Source organism: Planococcus citri, chromosome 2 (assembly GCF_950023065.1).
Source record: "Planococcus citri chromosome 2, ihPlaCitr1.1, whole genome shotgun sequence".
NCBI lineage: Eukaryota > Metazoa > Arthropoda > Insecta > Hemiptera > Pseudococcidae > Planococcus > Planococcus citri.
In genome coordinates, this window is record NC_088678.1 from 13,709,755 (window position 1) to 13,733,771 (window position 24,017).

Consider the following 24,017-nt stretch of genomic DNA (forward strand, 5'->3'; position numbering starts at 1 on the left):
TTTCAACAGACCCTACAAATATTGAAAAAGCAAATGTCCCAGAATATGAACTAAAATTAAAAGATAATACCCCAGTAATTTCAAGAAGCTATAAATTATCCCCAGTGGAACGGAGGGAAATAAATAGGCAAATTCAACTCATGTTGAAAAATGGAATTTTGGAAAGATCCACCTCTCACTGTTGTTCACCAGCTTTTCTTTTGAAGAAACCTGATGGCTCTTATAGATTCCTATGCAATTTTCAAAAAATTAATGATCACCTCTACCCAGACCATAATTCAGTGGCTAGAATAGAAAATATAATTATGGCTCTGGAAGGCTCAACATTTTTCTCTCTCTTAGATTGTAATTCTGGATTTCATCAAATTCCATTGGCTAAAAGTAGTCGTTATTTAACTACAATAATAGTTGATAATCAACTTTACCAATTTACTAGACTACCTCAGGGACTGAGTGTATCCCCTGCAGCCTTTAGTAAATCAATAAACTCAGAATTTCAGGACTTACTTTATGAAAAAATTGTAGCTTACATGGATGATATTTGTGTCTTTGGCAAAACATTTCAGATAGCATTAGATAACTTGAAAAGTACCTTAGATCGTTTAGATGGTCTAAATTTCCGATTAAAAACTACAAAGTGTAGATTTTTCTACAATGAAATTGATCTTCTCGGACATAAAATAAATGGATCTATTATAAGACCTATTGAAAAAAATATTGAGGCTATTAAAAAAATTGATAAGCCTAAAAATGTAACACAAGTGAGAAAATTTTTGGGTATGTGTTCTCACTATCGAAAATTTATTAAAAATTTCTCAAAAATATCTAGCCCCCTGAGTGACCTTACTAAAGGAAATCCTGGAAAAAAGGATAAGGTAGATTGGAAAAAAGAGCATGATACTGCTTTTGAAACATTGAAACAGGCTTTAATAACTAAACCTGTACTAGGAATTTATAATGAGTCTCGTGAAACAATAGTAGAAACTGATGCCTCTGAAATTGCAATAGGAGGTGTCATTTCCCAAAAAAATGAAATTACTAACAAAATTCACCCCATAGCACTTTTTAGTAGAAAATTACAACCTCGCCAGAAAAAACTCTGTACTTATGACCTAGAATTAACTGCATTAACTGAAACAATTCAATACTTTAGAGAATACCTTTTTGGTAAACATTTTACTGTATACACAGATCACCAACCCCTAATATATTACAAAGATGCAAAAGAGCCAAATTCGAGAATAGCTAGATTAATTCACAAATTATCTGGATTTGATTTCAAAATTATGCATAAGTCAGGAAAAACAAATACTGTTCCAGATTATTTGAGCAGAATTCAAATAAACACAATTACAACAAATTCAAATTTTTCACTGGAGCAATCAAAAGATGATTTTTGTAAAAAACTAATTTTTATTTTGAACAACAAACCTGATCAAATTCCCAAAAAAGAGCTCTCAAAATTTCAAAAAATTAGTAGAAGATACATTCTGAATAAAGAAGGAATTCTGGAATTAAAACACCCCAAAAATAATTTAATAGTTATCCCCTCCCATTTAACAGAAAAAATTATCTCAGCTTATCATGATAAAGCTATTGGAGGAGGACATTTTGGAATTAGAAAAACAACTGAAAAATTACAAAATAAATTTCATTGGCCACACTTGATCAAAGATGTGGAAAAATACATAAAATCTTGTCATGAATGTCAAATTAGAAAACGAAAACCAGGACCAAAACCAGGTTTATTAAAACCAATTGAAGTACCAGAATGTGACCTACTGTCACATATTGAAATTGACTTTGTTGGCCCTCTTCCCAAAAGTGAAGAAAATTCATACATACTTGTAGGAACTTGCAAGGCAACAAAATTAGCCTTTGCAAAAGCAACAAAAGCAGCAGATGCTGCAAATGTAATACAATTTATTTATAACTTGATTTGCCAATATGGGTGCCCTATGAAAATATCATGTGATAATGGAAAACATTTTAATAATAAAGAATTTAAAGAATTTTGTGAAAATATTGGAATTAAATTAGTATTTTCAAGCACCTATTCAGCCCCTACAAACGGACTTGTAGAAAAATTAAATGGAAGTTTATGTAAAACCTTGGCTTATTATGTTGATGAAAATAGAACAAATTGGTCAAAATTTGTACCATTTGTAGTTTTTACTTATAATATAACACCAATTTCCAATTTTGATAAATTATCTCCATACTTCCTAGTTTTTGGAAGACATCCAAATTTACCCATTGACAATCTGCTGGCAATCAATAAAATGTCATGGAAAGGAAGAATGGAAGAACTTAGAGAACTTGCCAAAATTAGAAAAGAAGTTCCAAAATTAATTTACAAAAATCAACAAATCAACAAACGAAATTATGACAAAACCCATAAAGAAGTAAATTTTGAACCAGGAGAAATTGCCTTATTACAAAACCCCCATAAAGGGAAATTTATTCCAATGTACACAGGCCCTGTGAAAATTTTAAATAAATACTCTCCCCTTAACTATGAAATTGAGTATGAAACAAAAAAGAAAACCAAAAGAGAAATTGTACATGTCCGTAGATTGGCAAAATATGTAGAGAGGAAAAATCAAAAAACGAAAAATTAAAGCAGGTAGCTTTGAAATAAATAACCCTATCCATCTCATTTATTTTCTAGGCGCGCATTGAAAATATCTTCCTTAAAAAAGAAGAATGAGATGAGCTGCACATTTTTTTTTCCCAAAGAAAAAACGTCAGAAATTTATTTCATAACTACTTTGTACGTAATATGTAGATATGAAACTTAAAAACGAAGCAGTAAAATCAAGGTACCTACGAGTGTATTAAACTCAAGTCTAAATGTCCTTGAACCTAGGCACTATACCCAGTTACCCACTAGTGCCATTATTCTATTCCTTTCTCTGTCTATGTCTCCAACACTTCACTCTTGATTTTTTTATACATCTGGTCAACTTTGTCAAAACTCATGCAACACATAACGCTATTTTTACGAGCTCACTAACCTCAAACTACCTAGCAAACTGGCGAATACGTACGAGAACATTTCAATATTATTTACAGATGATTCCGAATGATTCTGATCACCTAATTCCAGTATTGGACTATTATACGGAACCAAAAGACATCTCAACAACCTCAAAAACCCAGTTGATGCGATTTATCAATAACTATTCCCATAGAAGAACGCCAACTGTCATATTTTATGACAAATACGAAAATTGGGACTTTCAAAAATATGAAATAGTGTCAGGTTATCACATACCATTCGTAAATATTAGAGATGACGAGATTGCTGACATAATTAAAATGATGGAAAAAATTTTCTTTTTTACTGGCTTATATGCATACATTTATTTTTTCAATAATGACCCAATCAGACCAGAATACTACGAGGTAGTGATTTCTGAAGAAGAAATTGTACCCCACCTTTTGAGAAATGATGAAAACGCAATCTAAACAATTTTCTTTTTGAAAACCATGAAAAATTGAGTTTATTCTGCCCCCCTCACATTTCAGAAAACGAAACAAAAGTCACCAAGCCCAAAGAATTTTTTTTTCAATTCACATCACCATTGTATTTTTTTTTTGTAAAAACTAGAACTACAAAAATTGCAAAAAATTAATTCAATCTATTCCCCCCCCCTTACCTTTGCAAATCAACTTATCAAACAAAATGAATTCACAAATTTTTATTACTCATTTAGAATATGTACAAAATAGAAATTGTAAAATATTTAAATTTATAGTTATACCTAATACATATCCTTTTTTTTACATGCACTTCGTTGAACCTACAAAACAAACGGAAAAACATAACACACACAAAAAAAAAGAGGGAATTTTACAAATAAATGCAAAAAAAAAAAAAATAAATAAAATAAAAAAATAATAGTAATAATGAATCAAACCCCCCTTTTTTTTCCCCACATACGAGTAAAACAAAAAAAAAAAAATCGAAAAAAATATATACAAGAAAAACAAAAAGTACAAAAACAGTACTTATTCAAAAATACACAATTTGTTTTAACAAAAAAAAAATCCAAAAAAATTGTTCATCGGCGGCTAGGGAGAAACAACTTCCCTTCAGCCACTGGTGGCTTGAAATGGATGAAATACTCCCTAAGAAATCCATACATATGGAATGTATGGGGGAATAACTCCCTAAATCGAAAATGAAAATTCACCGGTGATTCCCCAACCGCAATATTCTGGTTCACTTTTTCGAGAACATCTTCTAGGTCCATCTGGAAAAACCACCAAAAAAAAAAAAAAAAAAAAAAATGAATAAATTAATATTCCAAACAAAAATTTTACAAAAAATAAGAAATTTAAAACAAAAAAAAGAAGAAGAAACCTACTCGCATGGACCAGAAATGCACGTTGTAAAAATGACATGATGGTCGATGGCACACTGCATGCCACCCAATTTTCCTTTTCGATTTTAAAAGTGCAGAATAAGGGGAGCAGCGCAGGGAACGCAGGGTACCCCTTGGGTCCCAATAGTCATGAGTAATTATTGGGTTACCTCCAGGACCAAGAGCAGTCTGAAAATTGAGAAAAAAATAAGAGATAAAACGAAATTTAAAATAGAATAGCATGTTACAAAAAAAAAACAAAAAAAAAAAAAAACGTCAACCTTACCCTTGTTTCTCCGATTCGATCTGCTGGCTGCTGAGCGGGACCAGCTACTCCTGGCTGCTGAGGGGGACCAGCTACTACTGGCTCCTCTCCTCCTCCCCCGTTTCCTCCTTCTGGCTGTGCTTCGGCCGGCTCAACCGCCACTAAGGGCTCTAAATTTTCGGGAGCCTCAATCGCCTCTTCCCCTGTTTCCTCCTGAACATTTTCATTCGAGGATGACGCCCCAGTTGGCTCAGGAACATCCACAGACGATGATGCAGGTGGGCATCCCTCAATTCCCTGTAATTCTGAAAACAAGAACAAAAAAAAAACGAATAAATAGACAAATTATTTCAAAAAATATATTTCATACACGAATATTTCCCTTTGCTCGAATTTTATTCAAAATTTTAACCCCCCCCCCCTCACACATCACAAAAATTATATTCCTTACCTTCCGACACATAACCAGATTTTCCCCCAAAAACGAAACCATTTCCCCTTTTTCATTCTGAATTCAAAAATTAATTTTCCCACAAATACAAAATTCGATTCTACCCCCCCCCTCAACCTAACCAAAAGAAAATTACATTTTCTAAACAACATTTTACCCCTTTTGTAGAAACGAAGACAAAATTCAACATTCACAACAAAACAATGAAACTTAATATTTTCCCAAAATTCGAAAACTCAAACTTTATTTTCTCCCAACGCCTAAATGAAAAGTTAGATCGGAAAAACACGCAAAAATACCATATTTATCAAAATTTTAGGCACTGCGATTCATTTTTAGATTTTTCAGAAACTTCAAAATATCAAATTTGGATTCAAAAAAATACAAAAATTATCAAAATTCCAAAAAAATTGAAGTAAAGAACTGGCTTGGTTTCCGAACACATTTAAATTCAACTTTTGTTCTCTATTTCCACTCACAAAAAATTCAACTTTTTTTTCTCGAAGAAAAAAATCAGATCTTCACCTTTTTCCCTTAAATGGAAAATTCCATACGTTTTTCCACACAAAATCAAAACATTTCCCATTCCCCCCCCCCAAATTCGAAATTTGTTATTCACTTTTTTTTCTCTCAAAAACAAAAACCAGAAATTCCCCCCTTTTCTTTTTTTTTAACAAGAATTCGATCATTTTTCCCAAAAATTGTTCCCAAAATCCAAATTCAATCTTCTTTTTTTCATCAGAAAGTAACAACTCCTTTTTCATTTTCCATCAAAATTCAAGTTTTCCCCCAAAAAAGCCAAATTCAACTTTTTTCCCAAAAATGAGTTTTATGAAAATCATCTTTCCCTCAAACACAAAAATTTGATCCCCCCCCATCACCTTTTGTTTCCTCCGAAAATTAATCTAATTTTTTGTAAAACACATGAACGAAAAAAATACACAAAAATAAATTAAAAATAAAAATCTATTTTGGTACTTACGTTGTAATAAATTGTCAACTTCATCTCCAATTACTTCCGCGGGGAAATCATTTTCTTGCAGCAATTCATCAATATTAAACTGTCCCTCCATGATAAAATACGAAATTAATCACACCCAAACACAAAAAAAATGATAAAATGAGAAAAAAATTCGCGATTGTTCTCAATTACACAAGAAAAAAACGAAACGAAATCAAAATAAACAAAAAAATTGTCAAAAATTCACCGTAAGTTTAAGAACAAAAAAGCAACACGAAACACCACCAAATCTACTACTCCAAACGAAATCAATCCTTTACAAAGTTAAAAGTAAGACTGAAAAATCTTACACTTCTCACTCGCTAATTTTTAATATTTTTCGGATCATTTACAAAATCATAAAAAAATGATGAAAAAAAAATCGCATACATTGTTAGGAATGGAACCCATACCTGTCCCCCCAAAACCAGACTCCGATGCATAAAATCTGTCTCACTCAAACAACAAATATACAAACCAATAAAATAAAATAAAAAAAAAAAAAAAAAAAAAAAATATAACAGTGAAAAAGTCACGATCCTTCAACCCATGCTCTTAGACCAAACAAAAAATACATCGCACCTCAGACTTCTCAATCAATTTATTTTTTATTTCTTCCAGGATGGTGCAAATTTTCGAAATAAGTGAATTAGCCAGACAAGGTGTCATCTTATACATTGACTGCTACCTTCTAAGTGGACATGAGATTGTCATTTTTTGTGCAAGTAGGCACAGATGGAATGAATCCATAGCATATATTACACCAATAGGCCCATTTCATCGATATCTTGATGATAAAATTACAACCATAAGAGGACTTTTTATCAAAATTTTTGAAACTTTAAAAATTAAGGCATTTGTATATTTTGTAGAGCTCCCTGCAAGAAATATGTTTGATGTTATAATTTCAGCAAATGAAATTGAACCTGATGCATTTAGAATAGCTGATTGAAATGTATATTTGAAAATGGAATTTTTTTTTCTCCATATGATTTGAAAAATGAAATCATCACATTTAGTTTTAATTTATTTTAAGACTCCCATATCTCAATTTTTTTTCAATAATATTTCCTTTTTCTTTTTCAGCCATGGTTTTCCAATTTCCAATTTTTTTATCCTTTTTTGGATTAATTTTGGCATCTGAAAAATTACCAATCGAAATTACCCCTGGAGCTTATCTCTCCGAATTTTCGAAAATCATCATTTATGAAAAATCAATCCCCTACAAATTTGTCCTAAATTATACTTACCCAAACCTTACCCCCTCCATAAATCAGGATATGGAATGTAACATGAATGATGAAGAATGCATATTTACTCAAAAATTCTATACTTCTCTTCTCCAAATTGAAAATTTTATAAACATTCAGCTCAAACAAACATATTTTGACTCGAAAATTTTGAAAAATGATAGAAAAAAAAGAGGATTTGCAAATTTTTATGGAAACTTTTTACAGTGGTGTTGTGATGTAGTCACAAAAGAAGACCTTTCCCCCCTTTATACAAATGATAAAGAAATTCAAAAAAATTATAATATTCTAAAAGAAGCTTTAATAGAAGCTCATTCAGATATCTTCAATATCTCAACAGAATTAAAATCATTCACAAAATTAATTCATGAAAATATGGCAGAATTCGCAAATGCAATTGATATTCTTTCTAGTACTATAAACACCTATGCTCAAATATTTTTAAGAGACAGATATACATACCCTGTCTTAATTTCAATTCTTCAAAAAACTTTTTATAATACATTTTTTTCTTCCATACTAACACACTGTCAAGAGCATAAACTCCCCTCTTCAATTCTTTCCCCTGATGACTTGGTTACCTACCTTGAAATATTAAATGAAAATCTTCAAAAATTTCATTACACTTTAGCTATCCCCCCTTCTCAAATTCTTGAATACTACACCTTAAGCTTGACTCACTGTCAAATTTCAAAAGATAAAATTTTAATAGAAATTAAAATACCCTTAATTAAGAAAAACTCATCTTGGAAATTATACAAACATATTCCAATTTTTTTTCGCCATAATGATGAACTTTGTATTTTGGATACAGATGAAATGCTGATTGCATATGATTACCAAAATCAAAATATCCGTGAAATTTCAGGTCATGCACTCCAAAAATGTGATCTGAATAAAAATCTCTGTTTTTTGGATTATTTTAATTCAGGATATGAATCTCCTGAATGTGCAAAAAACTTAGTTTTGGGAAAATCCACACCAGAACTAAATGCTGTCTGTAAATTCAAATGCGAACCCCTTCATAAAAAATTGCTAGTGAAAAAAATTGATGAAAATGTATACATTTTATCAAATCCTCAACCAAAACTTTATATTCGAAATTCTACTGATGAAAATATTACCACACTACAAATTAATTACAACCAATCAGGTGCTATAAAATTACAATTACCTTGTGAATTGGAACTTATTCAAGAAACAGATGAAGAAACACAAATAATAATTCCATCAGAATTCCCATGTCCAAAATTTTTGCCAAATTTTATTCAAGTACTTAGAATTGTCCCCCTTCAATGGACTAAACTTGAAACTGGACAAATTGAATTCAATAGAAATAATCCCTTGAAATTCAAAAATTTATCAAAAATTTTAGATCAACAGTGGAAAGATCATACTCCAAATTTTAATATAAAACAAACTAGTGAAAGTTTCAAAGAAAAATTGAGAACTTTGAACTTGAAAAATTTACAAACGTCAGTAGTTAATAGCATTTACCTAAGTGAATTTATATTTTCCACTTGGTTAAGTATTCTTACATTTTTAATCTTATTGTGTTTCTCACTTTTAATCAAAATTTTAATCAAAAAAGCATAAAAATACCTGATCAATTTTTTTTACCTTTTTTTTTAAAATTTTAAGTTAATCTCATTTACTTTATTCTTAAATTTTTAAGATTAAATATACTCAGCATTAAGTATTTCTTTATTTTTAGATACTTACTCTATATTTTTTTAACTTTCTTTTTCAATTTCAAGTATACTTACTTACTCAATTTATTCTTCATTTTATCAATCTTTAAGACTCTTGATATTTTTTTTTACTCATATTCTTAAGTTTGTATTATCCAATACCTACTTTCTGTAAATTTTTTTCCTACCTTTGATATTTTATCAATAAATCATTTATTAATTAATCATAGCCTAAATTATTTATTATTCATCTACTAATACGAGGTATTTTGAGTCTGTATGTACAGCTTAGGTGCAACTCTCGAAAACTGAAGCTGAAAAGTGAGGTCACTTTTCTCTGGAAGCATGGAAAAATTGTAATGACGAAAATATATAAACTGCCTAAACTATAAACCACCCAATCCATAAACTGACTAAGCCATAAGCTGACTGAACTATAAACTGGCTAAACTATCAGCAATCCGCTCCTGCCTTTACACAAGGCCAACTCCAGTAAAACATAGATATGGCGCTTCAAGTAGATTATCCTATAACCCAGCTTTTCAATAACTTGCAACTTATGTATCAGCTCCGATTACTTATTGTCCAGGCTACTTGACCACCCTGGCACCTAAAAGTTCCGTATAAATACTATCGAAATATTGGTTCATTCAGTCAGTCTTCCTACATGTAAAACACCTAAGCTAATCTTTTGTGCTTTAATGTAACTTTTTATATAAATAAGTTTGTGCTTTTATAAATTAAAGTAAATTGATACCAAGTGCGTAATTAATTAAAAAGGGTAATTAAGTCATCACACTACCTATTTTCTTGTTTTTTTTTTTCAAAAAACTCTTCAATATTGTAATGCTTGATTTTTGGATGCTTTTTTAAAACGTTATCGTGATATCTTCTTTAGACCAGACATGGCGCTTCTTATAATCTGAATTTCCTGTATTTCCAGCGAGTTGTTTTCAGGCCAGTTCACAATCATGATCTTTGTCTTTGCTTTATTTATTAGCAGTCCGTATTTTGCGCTGACCTCTTCCATACATTTCAGAAAACTGGTCATATATTCGACACTTGAAGCAATGAGGGTGGTGTCATCAGTGTAGCGAAGATTTGACATTCGTACACCTCCAATTGATAATCCTCCCTACCACTCTCCTGAGCTGTCTTCATTGGTGCTTTCTGATACAATTAGTTGCAACGTTTCACAAATTATATATTCTCCATACAGATTAAACAGGAGTGGGGATAGAACGCAGCCTTGTCATACTCCTCTCTCTGGGTGGAATTTCTCCAATGTTATCTCTCTGTTGATTCGGACATTTGCCATGCTCCCCTCATATAATTGTTTTACCAGCCACACCAGATGTATTGGGGCACCCATCTATTGTATTCGCGTGCTTTCTCAATCAGCAGCCTGAGGTTGAGGATTTGCTCCTTAGTTCCCCTTCCTCTCACAAATAGTTGGGTCGGTGGCGTTGATTAACTGGCAAGTTGGGTCGGTAGTAGCGGGGTCGGTGGGGTCGGTGGCAGCGGATGGTTCAAAGTCTAAACCTTTTACTGGCGCTACTAAAATTTTCAATGTTTCAACAGCTGCGTCATCTTCAGTAATCTCCATTATCCGGAGTGCTCCCTCAATCGTTTTCTTTTTAATCAATCGGGGTAATGGAACGTTCGCATGGCCAACGCGGTTGTTTCTTTCCTGAATCAATCGTTCTATTTCTTTAGCAAAAGAGTGCTCAGTCATTCCAGCAGCAATGACTTTCTTACGGAGATTTACTACCGCTGGAGTATTCAGAGATAAAATATGCATCCATCTCTTGCTGCGCTGTCCTACCAACTTCTGATCTGGTACCAAGATACTTTCTAAGGTGTCGACTCTAAACGTGAGTCCAAGAAGTAACTGATACGTGGCAGCTTTATCCTAAAACATTTACATACCATAATTCTCAACATGATCATCAATAAATTAAAAAAAATAGTGTAGTACATATAAATGCATGATCAACAGTTGAATGTACCAAATTCCAGTAATTTTGTGAATTTTTTAATAAACTATTTTACAAAAGTATGGGTAGTTGAGTACCTAATAAAGTAATAATTCATTTTATTTAGGTAGGTACCCGAATACAGGGTGCGAAAAAATATCATGAAACTCAAAGAAAGTTTTTTTTATTAAAAATAGGTTAGCAACGTGATATTAGATGCATATGTTGCATAATATGATTGGTGAAAATTATGTGCTATCATTATTATCATTCACTGTGATCAACCAAAACATTTAGGCCTAGCAGAAAACTTTTTTAGGGGTTCACGATATTTCTGCACACCCTGTAGTTCATGTTAAAAAAAATAAACAGCTGAATTACCCTCGAATCTCCTTGTTCTTTCAATGTTTCCTCAGCCATTACCGCTTGGTGAGCTAACATATCCAATTTGCCCTTCAATTCACCTCTATCTAAAGCATCAGGGATCATACTGAAATATTTGGCAAAGGGTAACATCAGCTAAAAATACAAAATTATTATTTTGTAATTGGGAAGATTGTAACCAATTTATACTCAAAGTTAACAAGGATACTTACTATTTGTACTTGTTTTTCGTATTTAGCTGAAAGTAGTGCTTTGTCTTTCTCACTTTGATCTGCAACTGGGAGTGTTTTGAAATCATCAGATTCAGATGGAAGTTTACCATTATTGGGTTGTGGTGAGTAAGTGCAGGATACAATGAAGAGATATATAATAAATGTTTTAAAAATTATCAACATTTTATACACTTTCAAAGATTTAAAGAATATTGGTAAGTGCATAAGTTAGACTGATAGCCACGATAGTAATTTCACTATGATATGTTGAGAAATATTCAATCAAGAGATGGAATTTATTAATCTAATAATCTTACTTCAAGTTATCTTTTTAATTACTTAGGTAGTATTTTTCCATCTCAAATACCATTTATAATAGGCCTATGTATACATATTAATACAGGAGGGTACGCAAAAATATTGCGAACCCCAAAGAAAGTTTTAATAAAAATACATATATAGGTAGGTTGGTAATGTGAAATAGATGCATTATGATTGGTGGAATGTTATTACCTCAGTCCAACAACCATTTCTTTACAATTTTTGAAAATCTCCTTCCCCCCTCCTATTGCAACCTCTTCGAGTGAATATCTATCCAAATTTTTCAGTAAAATACACCCAAAATATTTGATTAAAACTCTATGATAATCCATTCTTAAAACAATGTCAAAATGTTTGAAAAATGTAAAGGTTGAAACAGTTCCAAACATTTCTGAAAATGTTGCAAGAATTGTAAGAAATCTGAAAGGTCATCAGTCATCACAATTCCAACCAAAAAGTTATTCAACCCATTAATAAAATTGCTTGAATGTCAAAGAAACCCCTCATTGTAAGAAAAGCGGAATATAAGAGTAGGTACATATTATATGTAGATGTCTCTAGAACAATCTTCTTAACTGTAATCTTACGTACTTATGTCAAGTACGTATATCAACATCTATACAAGTATGTTTTGAGTGTTTTTTTTCAAAATATTTTATTTATTTTTAATTTCCTTTGATTCTTGTTTTTTTTCTTTTTAGTTAAAATTTTGATTTTAATTATTTTATTCTGTTTTAAAAAATTTTGTATTCAAATAAGTATATGTGAATCGTCCCAAATCTTTGAAATATGAAAAGAGAGGGAAGGGGAGAGGCGAAATTTGAGAAATATAGTGCTCTAAAATCTGAAAAAGTCTTGTTTTTTAATTGAGAATTGTTTTTACCAGGGATGTTTAAAAAAATTGATTACAAACAGGTTAAAATTAAATAATGAAACAAGAAACACGTTTGGCAACACTGCACACGATGAGAGAGATGGCTTGACGATCAAAATGTTGGCCATAAGATTTGAAAGTCCCACAGCTCAACCAAACGTCGATTCACCATTGCTTATTACCTTAATAATGTACCACTTTAATTTTCTATCAGTGCTCCTTCTTCGGATATTTAGCTTTTGAACGAACTATGTACATATCGAGACGATTGAAAAAAATGTACGCTTGTTTGTGGTAAAAATTCCAAAAATCTCGAAATGGGATGAATATCGACATAACGTCACCTAATTCCAACCCCTGAGAACGATTCGAAATAATTTCCGGTCGTACTGGAGCCTCCAGTCGGAACTCGATATTTCTCCAGCGCTTTCAAACTTCTCTAGAATGAGTATATAACGACTTGAGTAACTGAAATTTGGGTCATAGACGTAGTGCTACGTCTTGAAATCGATTCGACACTTTTTCCAGTCCTACTGGAGCCTCCAATGGGTATGGATATTTTTTTTGTGTTTTTACCTTTTTATTCGAAGACGATATTTGGGTACTTATTTATTCTATTGTGGAAATTACATATACTGTAACTGAATACTCTTTAACAAAATTCCATCCTCAAACTTCAACGTTTTCTTACGTAGGTAATTTTTGAAACTTTGAATTTTTCACTCCCCCCCCCCACCTGCCACCCAATTTCGTGGAAAAAATTACTCACATTATCTACCTGAAGAAGTAAGAATCTGTAATATCTCGTAACTAACGTTAAAGAAATTGCCTACTCGATCGCCGTGTAAATGACCAGTCGCCAGTGTAACGTGATGTTAATAAAATTGCCTAATCTGTTTGCCGTAAATAATCTCATGCGTAAGTAATTGTACGAGTAGTGTGTGTATAGTGTCAAGTGTACTGTCTTCATCTTCAAATTTTACAACGTAATAAATAATAATCAATAATTTTTCATTTCTAAAATATGTTCCTTCAGATATAAATTCAGTAATAAAATTACCAAATGAAAACCTCATTGCAAACTTTCCACATGTTGAATTTTCAAACGAATATATAATTTTTTAATTCAAAAGAAAATCTGATGGAAAGTTTTCAAATATGTAAAAGTACCTCGTACATAGAAAAAGGTATAGGTAGAGGCAGAGGTACTCACAGTAGGTATTTGCGAATGTTGAAACTTGGGTATAGATTTGTGTAAACAAGAAATTTTCTAATATCGATACAAGAATTCGAAATACATAGTATCATTTTATTACGACTTCAAATTTATACTTTAAGGCTTGTTTACAAAATAGAGCAATTTCCAAGAATTCATCTGCGTTTCGAGGAAAAAGAAAGTATCTATTTGCGAAATACCATTTTCACCTATTTACGATTACACCAGACAACGGTGCAGATTATTCAATGAAGTGGTCGATGCGGAACATCCTCTTAAAACGAATAGCCAGGAAGTGAGAATTTCCTCCAGTCATTTCTCATTATAATTGCTAAATTTTTCATCAGTTTCGAGGAAAAGGCACAGGGCGGGTTGATAAATGGCCAAGCAGGAGTTCTCAAAATTGTTATTAATTAATAAAATGTATCTTTTGGCGGGTATTTTTTACGCTTCGGACGAGAAAGACAGCAAGATGGAGACAAGAATGGGGTTTTATCGCGAATTACATAATATTTCGTTTCGACGATTTTTTCTGTGTTGTAATTATAATAATGGCTCGACACGTCTGGTTTTCTTATTCGTTTTGACCTAAAAATTTTCCAGTTTTCGAAAAGAATGTTTATGTTTTTGACCTGTTTAATCAATTCATCGTGGTATCGTTTTAATGTTTGTTTCGAGCTATAAATGCTTGAAGAAGGGAGGGGAGTTGGAGGGGTCTCGTTTATGAATGACGAATAATTATGAATTGTTTGAATGGATGGGAAGTGACAGTAATTAAATTACGCGTGATTCATTTTATTATTTTGTTATGAATTTAATTTTAATTGTCAACCCATAGATGAAAAAAAAAATTTTTAAGAATTTTGCGACGTAATACTTTAAAGATTGCAAAATAGTGAGAAAGAAATGCTAATGTTTTTCTTTTTTACATAATATTATTATGTACCTACTGTAGGTTTATGTCAATAAGATTTTACCTGACCATTCAGCGTAATGAGAATTTTATCAACTGGAAATTACAATTGTGGAATTTTGTAGTGTTTTCGACAGAAGCAAAAACAAAAATGCCGCACAAATGTACTGCCTGAAGCTGACATATGTAGGTGGATAGTGCTGTTCGAATACTCGTTTTCCAAATTATATTGAAATGTTTTTTTTTTGTTTTTTTCTTGTTTTGTGATTACGAGTAATTTTCTTCGGCTCGTTGAATACATTTTGTTGATTAGGATATACCTACCTGTTTGTATTTTTCCCGATTTCTATCAGTGTACTCTTCTAGAAGAAATTACTTTTTAAATAATAATCGATGAAGTGATAAGGCGAGCCATGTTGCTTTTGTTTTAGATGTAAACTGTTATTTTCTGTGAAGTACATACTAAAGGTGAGGAGATGGCGGAAAGTCTGCGACATCACTGTAATAGACATAATTCGGTGTTCATCGAATCCAATTATTTTCTTAATCGTTTTCGTGGCATTTTAACAAATGATTGTCGAACAATAATTGTTGAAAAATGTTGTTCAGTTTTACCATATTTTACAGTTATGCACTTCGATATTTTATGTAATTTTTGCATTAATGTAGATACTTAATTAGTTTTACATGCTAACATTCAAAATTTTTTAAAAATTTATTTTTGCGATGTTTCTTCCAATTCTTAACCATTTTTATCTGTTTTTATAACTTTTTTTGTAACTTTCACTGAATTTTGCCTAGTGTTGGTGACACAAATTTTCAAAAATTGCACTTATATGGCGTTTGAGTTTATTTTTCAAGGAGTTTTTTTAAAAAAAATTCTCCATTATCATTTCTTTGGAGCATATTTACTTGAAAAAAATGGATTTTCATTTAATTTTTTTTTATTCATTTAAAAATAATTGACCATTTTTTTCTCTTCTCCGGTCGGCTATACTAATCTAAATTCCCTTCTTGTCCTAATATTCGAGGAACTTCATCCCCTTTTCATCAATTCTCTGGTCCAGTTTGTCTGCGTCGAAGTCACTATATAACTGTCATCTTGTACCTTGTCACATTCGCATACTTGGATCGTCCTTAGCCAAGTGCCAATCAGTAGGTGTAGGTTGGATTTTGAGCATGTTGTTCCACTTCTCAGTCTATTCAGCGTTTTCTAGAGGTTGTATTTCAGTTTGTTGTCTTGAGGCAACGATTCGCTCATAGAATTGCTTCTTGATACTCTGTTGCAGATTTGACAACGTTCAACTTCTACAGGAGCACTTAATTCATTTATGTACTTACTGCTCTCAGGAAACTGTGTCTGGATTTTAGCCTGCTCTCTGGTAATTTGTTGTAACCATGCATGGGGTGTGGGGGGTTGTGTGTTGCTTCAGTTTTTTCTGCTCTGGCAGCCACTTCACTATGTACCTCCGGTGGCGCACTCCCTGTGAGACAATGCAGAGTGGTGAGTGGAGTTGGTCTGAGGCAGGGCTGTATACCAATAAACATAAACAGTATTAGTATCAGGTATTGGTATTTAGCATACAGTACCTACCCAAGATGGTATTGGTATTTCGGTATTTTGTGGATTTTTTTTCAGTAAGTATCTGATATTGGTATTGGTATTGTACCAATATAATACCAAATTAAAAATTGTGTTTTTAGGCCAACATTTTTTTGGGGCCATTTCAACTCCAAATCTTCAACATAATATTTCAATTTTTAGCAAAATCAAAGATTGTGTAAATTTTTCAGATCCGCCCTAATAGGTACTTAGGTATAGGTAATGTGATTTGTTTGTAATTTAGGAGAAGCATGAAGTGGTCAACATTAGAGCACTTTTCAAAAAAAATTTTTTTGAGAAATTTTTCAACTTACCTTCATCAAATTTGAAAAATTCTTATTTCATTGAATTCCTCGTCTTTTCTTATTCTCAAAAGATACCTCACATAATTAAAATCACATAAATCACCGAAGTCATAAAACACAATGTGAGAGGTGCCAACAAGTTTTAGACCCTTCAAAACCAACTTTCCGCTCTATCTAATTCAATTTTGGCTTTAGGGTTAAGATTTTGGTGTCATTAGTTTTCTCTGTGAAAAAGGAATAGAAATACATTTTCTCCAGAAAAGTTCCGGCATCATTTGAATGAAATTGCCAATCGGCAGGTGGTCGGAATTAGAGTAGTGGTCGACATTAGGGCACCTTACTATTATTTTAGTATTAATACAGTTTCAACAAGTTTATCGGTATTTTGTAAATTGGTACTTCATCTGTCTGCTAATTGGTATTGGTAAAACAGTATATGTAAATTTTTTTTAAATTTGCCAGTATTGGTACAGTACACTCTCGATAATTTGAAATCCAAGGGGAATGGTCGTTCATTCGGCTTATAGAGGTTTTCGAGATAATCAGTTTCGAGTTATGCAGGTAAGATTTTGAGAGTGTTTGAGTTATAGAGGTCTTACGAAATGAATGACTTAAGAGATATGTAAGTGCATAAAAGATAGAAGTATGAATTGAAATATTGGAGTTATAGAGGTAAATTTCGACTTATCTGAGTAAAGTTAACATTGAGTGTTACGGAGATTTCAAGGGGAATGGAGGTTGATTCGGCTAATATAGGTTTTTGAGTTGAAGAGTTTCAAGTTATTGAGAGTGTACTGTATTTTGGTATTTATATTGGTATTGGTATACAGCCCTGGTCTGAGGCACCCAGTCACCAATCTACAGGCTTCATTCAGGGGCACATCTACTTTTTTTTAGCACGTGCTGATCATCCCTATGCTGGGCAAGCATTATTCTGCAACTGAGTACCTAACACAGTGCTAGTGCTGATACCTTTGAGTATGAATATAATGATGATATGGAGGGATAAAAACCAGGGATGTTCCTTTACATGTAAAATAACTTTTTTTACATTTACACAAAAAACGTGTAATTTTACACTTTTGGTGTAAATTTACACCAAATATGTGTAAAATAATTCAACCAATCAGAAATCAGGAATAAATGTTGATAACAGTGATAATGCGAAGATTGTGACCGAATTTAAGAACATTTTGAGTTATTAACACTCTATAAATGAGTATAAAATAAAGTTAATAGTATATTACACATCAAAGGAGGCATTCTTTTTTAGTTCCCATGGTGTGTACACGATTTTACATGACTGGGGCGGAGGAAAGTGGCGTTTATCGCCCGCACAGCGGGTGGTAAAGAGCCACTTACCTCCCCCTGTTATGTAAACTAATTAAAAACCTAGTAATTTTGTCCGGCGTCCGCATTATCACATTATATAGGCCTATCCATATCTAAAATCAAAGAAGATGGGAATTTTTCATTCGAGTTGAGACTCAGACAAGGTTTAGACTTGGCATAATGCATGCATTGCATTATCATTTGTCATTATCATTTATTCAAGATTCTAAGATTCATAACAGTAATAATAATGTATACATCATTTGATTTTTCGATTTTACATGTTTGAACATCCCTGATAAAAACCCAGGTTTTTCTCATATGTAAGGTTTCACCTATAGAGTGCGCAGAATGGGGTCATTTGCGAACCCAAACAAGAGAATTTGGGTACACAAATGACCACGTTCAGAGCGCTCTATAGGTGAACCTCTGAAGCTGCGTTTTTATCCCTAAAGGCTGATACACGCAGGACTGTGGTTTAGCTCCCCATCTGCTACCCACCAGCTTTTGGATAAGGTTTGTTCTAGCAGCCACTTTCATTTTGTTTTTTTCACAGTGTTGCCAGTAGGTGAGTGATCTATCCAGTGTCACACTTAGATATTTGGGGTGGTCATTGTGATTCAGTGCAGTGTTTCCCCATTGGATGCTGAGTGGTCTCTTGGCCTCAGTTTTGGAGGTGGAATGAACAGGTTTCTGTCTTAGATGAGTTTGGCTTCAGGTGGTTGGCTCTATAGTATTTGTCGAGTTCTTCTATAGTCTGATTCAGTGTGTCTTCCACCTCTACAAAAGTGTCACATTGTGCTGTGGGTGCCAAGTTGTCTGCATCCCATAAAGGAAGCGATGTGCAGGACCTCCAATTGGTTGGTCATTGGTGTAGATATTAAAAAGGATGGGTGACAGGACACATCCCTGCGGCAAGTTGTTCTTTTGCCTTCTCCAAGTGCTATTCTTCCCATCTAAAGTCATGTAGAACCTTCAGTCTTTAAGCAGTGTCGTGATGATTTCTGTAAATTTGTAGTCCCTAGTCAGTTCATAAAATCTTGTACCGAAGTATCCAATGACACACTGTGTGAAACGCTGCAGTGAGATCCACAAACACAGCACCAGTGACCTTGCGCTGTTCAAAACCATCCTCTATGTGCAGTGTCAAACTCAGGACCTGACCAGTAGGTACAAGATTTCCCAGGTCTGACACCTGCCTGCTAACTGATTAGGTTCTTGTCAATATGCTCAACTACTCGATTTAGAACTGCTCGCTCAAATATCTTATACAGATGGCATAGTAACAATACAGGGCGGTAGCTTTTAGGGTCATCTGGGTCTTTGCCTGGCTTCTGGATAGCAATGACTTTGATGTTTTTACACAGGTGTTGTATAATTCCTGGATCCAGGTAACAGTTTTTGGCCCAAAATGCTTTATCTGCTCCACGTACATTTTATCAACACTTGATGCTTTTCGTTTTTTTAGAATTTTTGTTACATATAGGTTTCAGTACTTGCTCTTTTGACCCAGCTTCCAGCTTGATTTCGCTGAAATCAGAATGTCTGAGCTGGAATCGTTTTTCATCTGTTATTTGAGATGGGAAAAGTGAAACAAACTGATGATCAATGTGTAATGCTGATTTTTAGGGGTGTAAAAATTTTCTACGTTGATTTATCCTCCTTGACGATGATGTCAAAAAAATCATCAACTCCCAACCTTCACTCACTTGTTTAAGTCAGGACTTTAGATTAGTTCGCAGCCAACATTTTTCAGCCATTTGGAGAATCTTTTCTCACCTGGAAAGATGGAGGAAAATTTTAAAATTCAATCCAGCAACGACACTTGAAGGAAAAACTTTTTTTTTGCAGAAGGAAGATTTTAAGATTACTTTTGTAGTCACAGTTGCTTCTTCTTTACAGGAGAAGGTTGTTAGCATCCCATTTGTCTATATTTATTGTCAAATTAGCTGTTTCTCACTGATCTGATGGTATGTACTTATCTTTTAGGGTCTTGCAGGGGTAGTTTCCGTAACAAGTTGTGGTATTATAATTGTTTGATTTTCTCGATAAAAAATTTGACCAACCGAACTACTTCAAAAATTCAAGCAGGAAGTATCGAATGTATGAAATTATTTCCGGCCATATAAGTGCGCGAGTAAAACGTTAACCGTCTAAATTCGTGGGAGTATTCTCGACCAAAATTAGTAATTCTACTCATTCATAGGTATTTGAATTGGCGACGATATCGACAAAACGAAGCAAAAAGGGATGGTTAAAGTCATCGTGAAAGCTATTCAAATTAATTATCGTGTATAAATACGCCATCGCAGCTGTTAAAAGAACGGTCACATCGAAGCTAATGAATATTGAATGAAAAGACGAAGATAGAAACTATAATATGGAGAGACTTTTGAAATTTGGAAGTTTTCAGTGTCGTTTTACTTGTCATTAAGTTTAAATCAACATATCGACTCGGCTAGCTCTCAGTGTATCCGGGTATTTTCGAACTAAACATTGGTCTGCTTAGCTATTTATAAAAATTTTAGGTCGAAGATACATATTACAAGCTATTTATATATGTATAAGTACTCGTATTTAAAAATTCTCGATACCTGTGGTTATTTCCGAGTCACTTGATACTTTCAAGATATTTTTAAAATTCAATTTTTTCCTCTCAAATCGCGTATATGGCTACCTATATTCGAGTAGGTAATATTTTATAAAAAATTTTAATTATGGTCAGGAAACGTTCTATAATTATGTTTATACGTGTAGGAAGGCATGAAAAGTGGAAACTAAAGTATACGTGTGGTGCATAATTCTTTTGAGTTGGCGGTGAAAAGTCGAGTGTTAGACCTTGAAAGGCTTTACGCTTGTAAGCTTTAATTTATCGTGCCATAAATTCGAGTGTTAAATTGCCCAATTTACAATGATGACTTTTAATATGGAAATTTTAAAACATATAATTACCCCGTTAAAAGCCAGATGAATGTGCTCGTAGAACGCATTGTACGATTTCAGTACAAATGATATGATATTTCATTCAACGAACAGCTTCGACGACGCGACGATTAGATCCTCGATTTATGGCTACGAATTTATCGGGGTTTTCGTCTCACTGGGTACCTGCATGGATAATGGGATGGGATCTTGAAAGGGTTTACAGATTGATGAAAACCATTGTAATGTACCTACATACTTACCCTATTGAACATCGTGCGAGATATTTGAATCTATTCCGAATAATACGACCGTGTAGATATAGGAATATAATTCGACGATTTAATTATTCTTCTGGGCGAAAATTTACAGTTTAAGATTTATTCCTCGCATCGTTGTGCTCAGAGCAGAAAAATATATCGTATTCGTATGTAATTGGCAATAGGATTTCTTTTATTTTCTTATGTAATTGAACAAGGTGTATTTTTCAAATAAAACAAATCCTTGGCTATGTTGGTAGGTAACGGAAATATTACGAGTTTTTGAATCTCACGAGGATTATGAATTCCAACTTTGCAGGCACTGTATAGACGAAAACTTTGCTTCGGGTTTACTTTTCGATATATCAAAGCTCGCGTCTATTTCGTTAATTTGATTACCACGTTATTTTACCTCATCGCATGATGGAATTTTTACTCGAACGAAATACCTATATACGTATTGATCATCTATCGTAAATACAGCTCTATACAAAATCTACTTACTCGAATCTTTAACGAACTAAATGATATTATACTCTACTCTCGGCTTCTAGTTCATTTTAGACCATGTTTATAGTTGACTACGCCTTCAAAGATGGAATAAATTAAGAGTACCGTACGTGTATAAAATAAGGCCAATATGTACCTATCTTTCAATATATGGAATGCCCATTTAATACTAAATACCTAGTTTAATTCATTTAGCCGGATTAATTTCAAAATTAAATAGCTCTCTACATGTAGAAACTGGAAGTGCATTATTGAAATGTTATTATTGTAAACCTCATCGTTTGATGCTTCCTAATTCCTATAGCGAATATATTAACCAAATTGTTGGATCTCTTTCCTCGTTCGTCTTTTTATCTTCTGCTCGTGATGCGTGCAATTCTCAGTCTCAATTTGTGGCTTCTTTAGCTTTCCCAACGATAAGTGGTATTTTAATTACGTATAGTCTAGAGTCGAGTTGATTTTGGAATGCATAAATTTTAACTTGAAAGGCAGTTTATTCTTCTTACCCTTTTTCATCGAAGCAATCGTCCTTTTCTTTTCAGAGTTCTTTGATCCGTTTGTTTATTATTGTTGGTCCAAAAAACACACCAGTACAGACTATAACTGCAAAGTAAATTCCCTTAGTGTGATTATTTTCTCCCATCGATGTCGTAGTTTTCAGTTTAATAAAATGTTTATATTTGAGCATAATTTCCAGAAATTTCGGGCGTTCAAACACCATGCTAGTTTTTTTTTGGATGTTTTTAACGGAGGTCTGTGTGTATATAGTTTTTCGTGAATTTTTAAATTAAAACTGGCGAAATTGTCTTTTTTTTTGATGTGTGGATAGATTTTAATCTAAATTTAAATTGGTCTTGCAAAGTAAACTTTGAGTATGTGTTATTTATGTATTGACTTTTTTTCCTCACGGTGATTTCCCCGTTTAATTTTTAATTCTGGTCGGGCGAGTGTTAGCGTAGATGAATTTAATGTTTTTCCTTTTTTTGTTTGGTTATGATGGCAGGAAACCGTGGCAGGATGATGTTTTCCTCGAAAAAAAACCGTCGCTAATTTGCTTCATTCGAAGTAGATATCTACGAAATAAGTAAAGTGAATGAGATGTTTTGAAGAGTTTTTAAGATAATTGTGTCTTATAATAAAATAACGAATATTTTTTTTGAAAGATTTTCCAATTAGGTATTGAATTGACTTGAGATTCATTAATTTGAATGGTTCGAGGATGAACCTGCCTATCAAACAAAACCTGAAACCGGTTAAAATTTTAAACCGATTTCAAAGGTTTAACAGAGGTCTTTGAAAATTTTTTCTTGGAAACCTTATAAAAATTACTCAACATGCTACAAAAATAATTTAAATTTTCGTAGCAATAATTGCTGAAATGTTAGTTCAAAATGCACAGAAGTTGTTCTGAAGTAATGTAAAAAAACCTCAGAAAAGCAAAAAAATCATTAAAAATCGAAAAAAGAGAATGAAGTTGTCTTTTATTGAAATTTGTTGAAAAATCATGAAAAATTGCTGAAAACGTCTCAAAACGATGCAAAAACACTCAAAAAAGCGTGAAAATGACTCAATATTGCCAAAAAAATATATAAAACTTTATAGTTTGTCTATTGTCTATGTTGAAAAAAAATTGCACAAACAGGGTTGAACTCGATTCTAAACACAAATAAAAGCCTGAAAATTATCAAGTCTTAGTTACCAAAAATATCTACTCAAAATTTCAGTCTAGTTTGTCAAAATCGAGCAAAAATTGTATAAAATAACGTCAATTTCTTTTCCAATTAACTTACAATTAGGTACAAATAAAAGCCTTAAAATTGTTGAAAATTACCAAAATGCAATGAAAATTTGGTAAGTAGCATATGATTTTTTTTTGGTAAATGTTGAAAAAATGCGATAGGTAAGTAAATAAATATCTACCTTTTCTGGTATTCTTGAAAAAACTTGTTTTAATGCTCAAAATTGAAAATTTTCAATACTTTTATTCTATTTGTAGCTATAGATTTGTTCGAAAAATGCTTCCATTTTTGATATTTTTTGGATCTAGGAATGTTTGAGCAGTTTTGGAAAATTATCGGTTTGAACGTCATATAATAAAAGATTAATAATAATTAATTTAAAATAGGGCAGACAATTTTCAGAATTTTGATATAATTTCCAGA

General features: G+C 32.6%; 2 protein-coding genes and 1 long non-coding RNA gene across 4 annotated transcripts in view; 1 reads left to right on the plus strand and 2 right to left on the minus strand.

Annotated features, from left to right (window-relative positions):
* The window catches only part of LOC135834756 (GTP-binding protein GEM-like), a 239,739-nt gene that overhangs the window by 12,973 nt on the left and 202,749 nt on the right, over positions 1 to 24,017 (plus strand). The gene's annotated exons all lie outside the window — the stretch shown is intronic.
* Positions 4,054 to 5,049, minus strand: LOC135834759 (uncharacterized). The gene is made up of 3 exons (XR_010556752.1): positions 4,657 to 5,049; positions 4,374 to 4,559; positions 4,054 to 4,259 (listed from the first exon to the last, which is right to left on the minus strand). It is a non-coding gene; the product is annotated as an uncharacterized LOC135834759 (long non-coding RNA).
* Positions 8,403 to 11,841, minus strand: LOC135834757 (uncharacterized). 2 transcript variants are annotated; one of them, XM_065348725.1, is made up of 3 exons: positions 11,600 to 11,841; positions 11,385 to 11,493; positions 8,403 to 10,939 (listed from the first exon to the last, which is right to left on the minus strand). In XM_065348725.1, the coding sequence occupies exons 1-3, from the start codon at positions 11,707 to 11,709 to the stop codon at positions 10,454 to 10,456; spliced, it is 705 nt and encodes a 234-aa protein (XP_065204797.1). In that variant the 5' UTR covers positions 11,710 to 11,841; the 3' UTR covers positions 8,403 to 10,453. The 2 variants fall into 2 exon arrangements, with proteins under 2 accessions (XP_065204797.1, XP_065204796.1); XM_065348724.1 differs by having other exon boundaries at positions 11,385 to 11,522.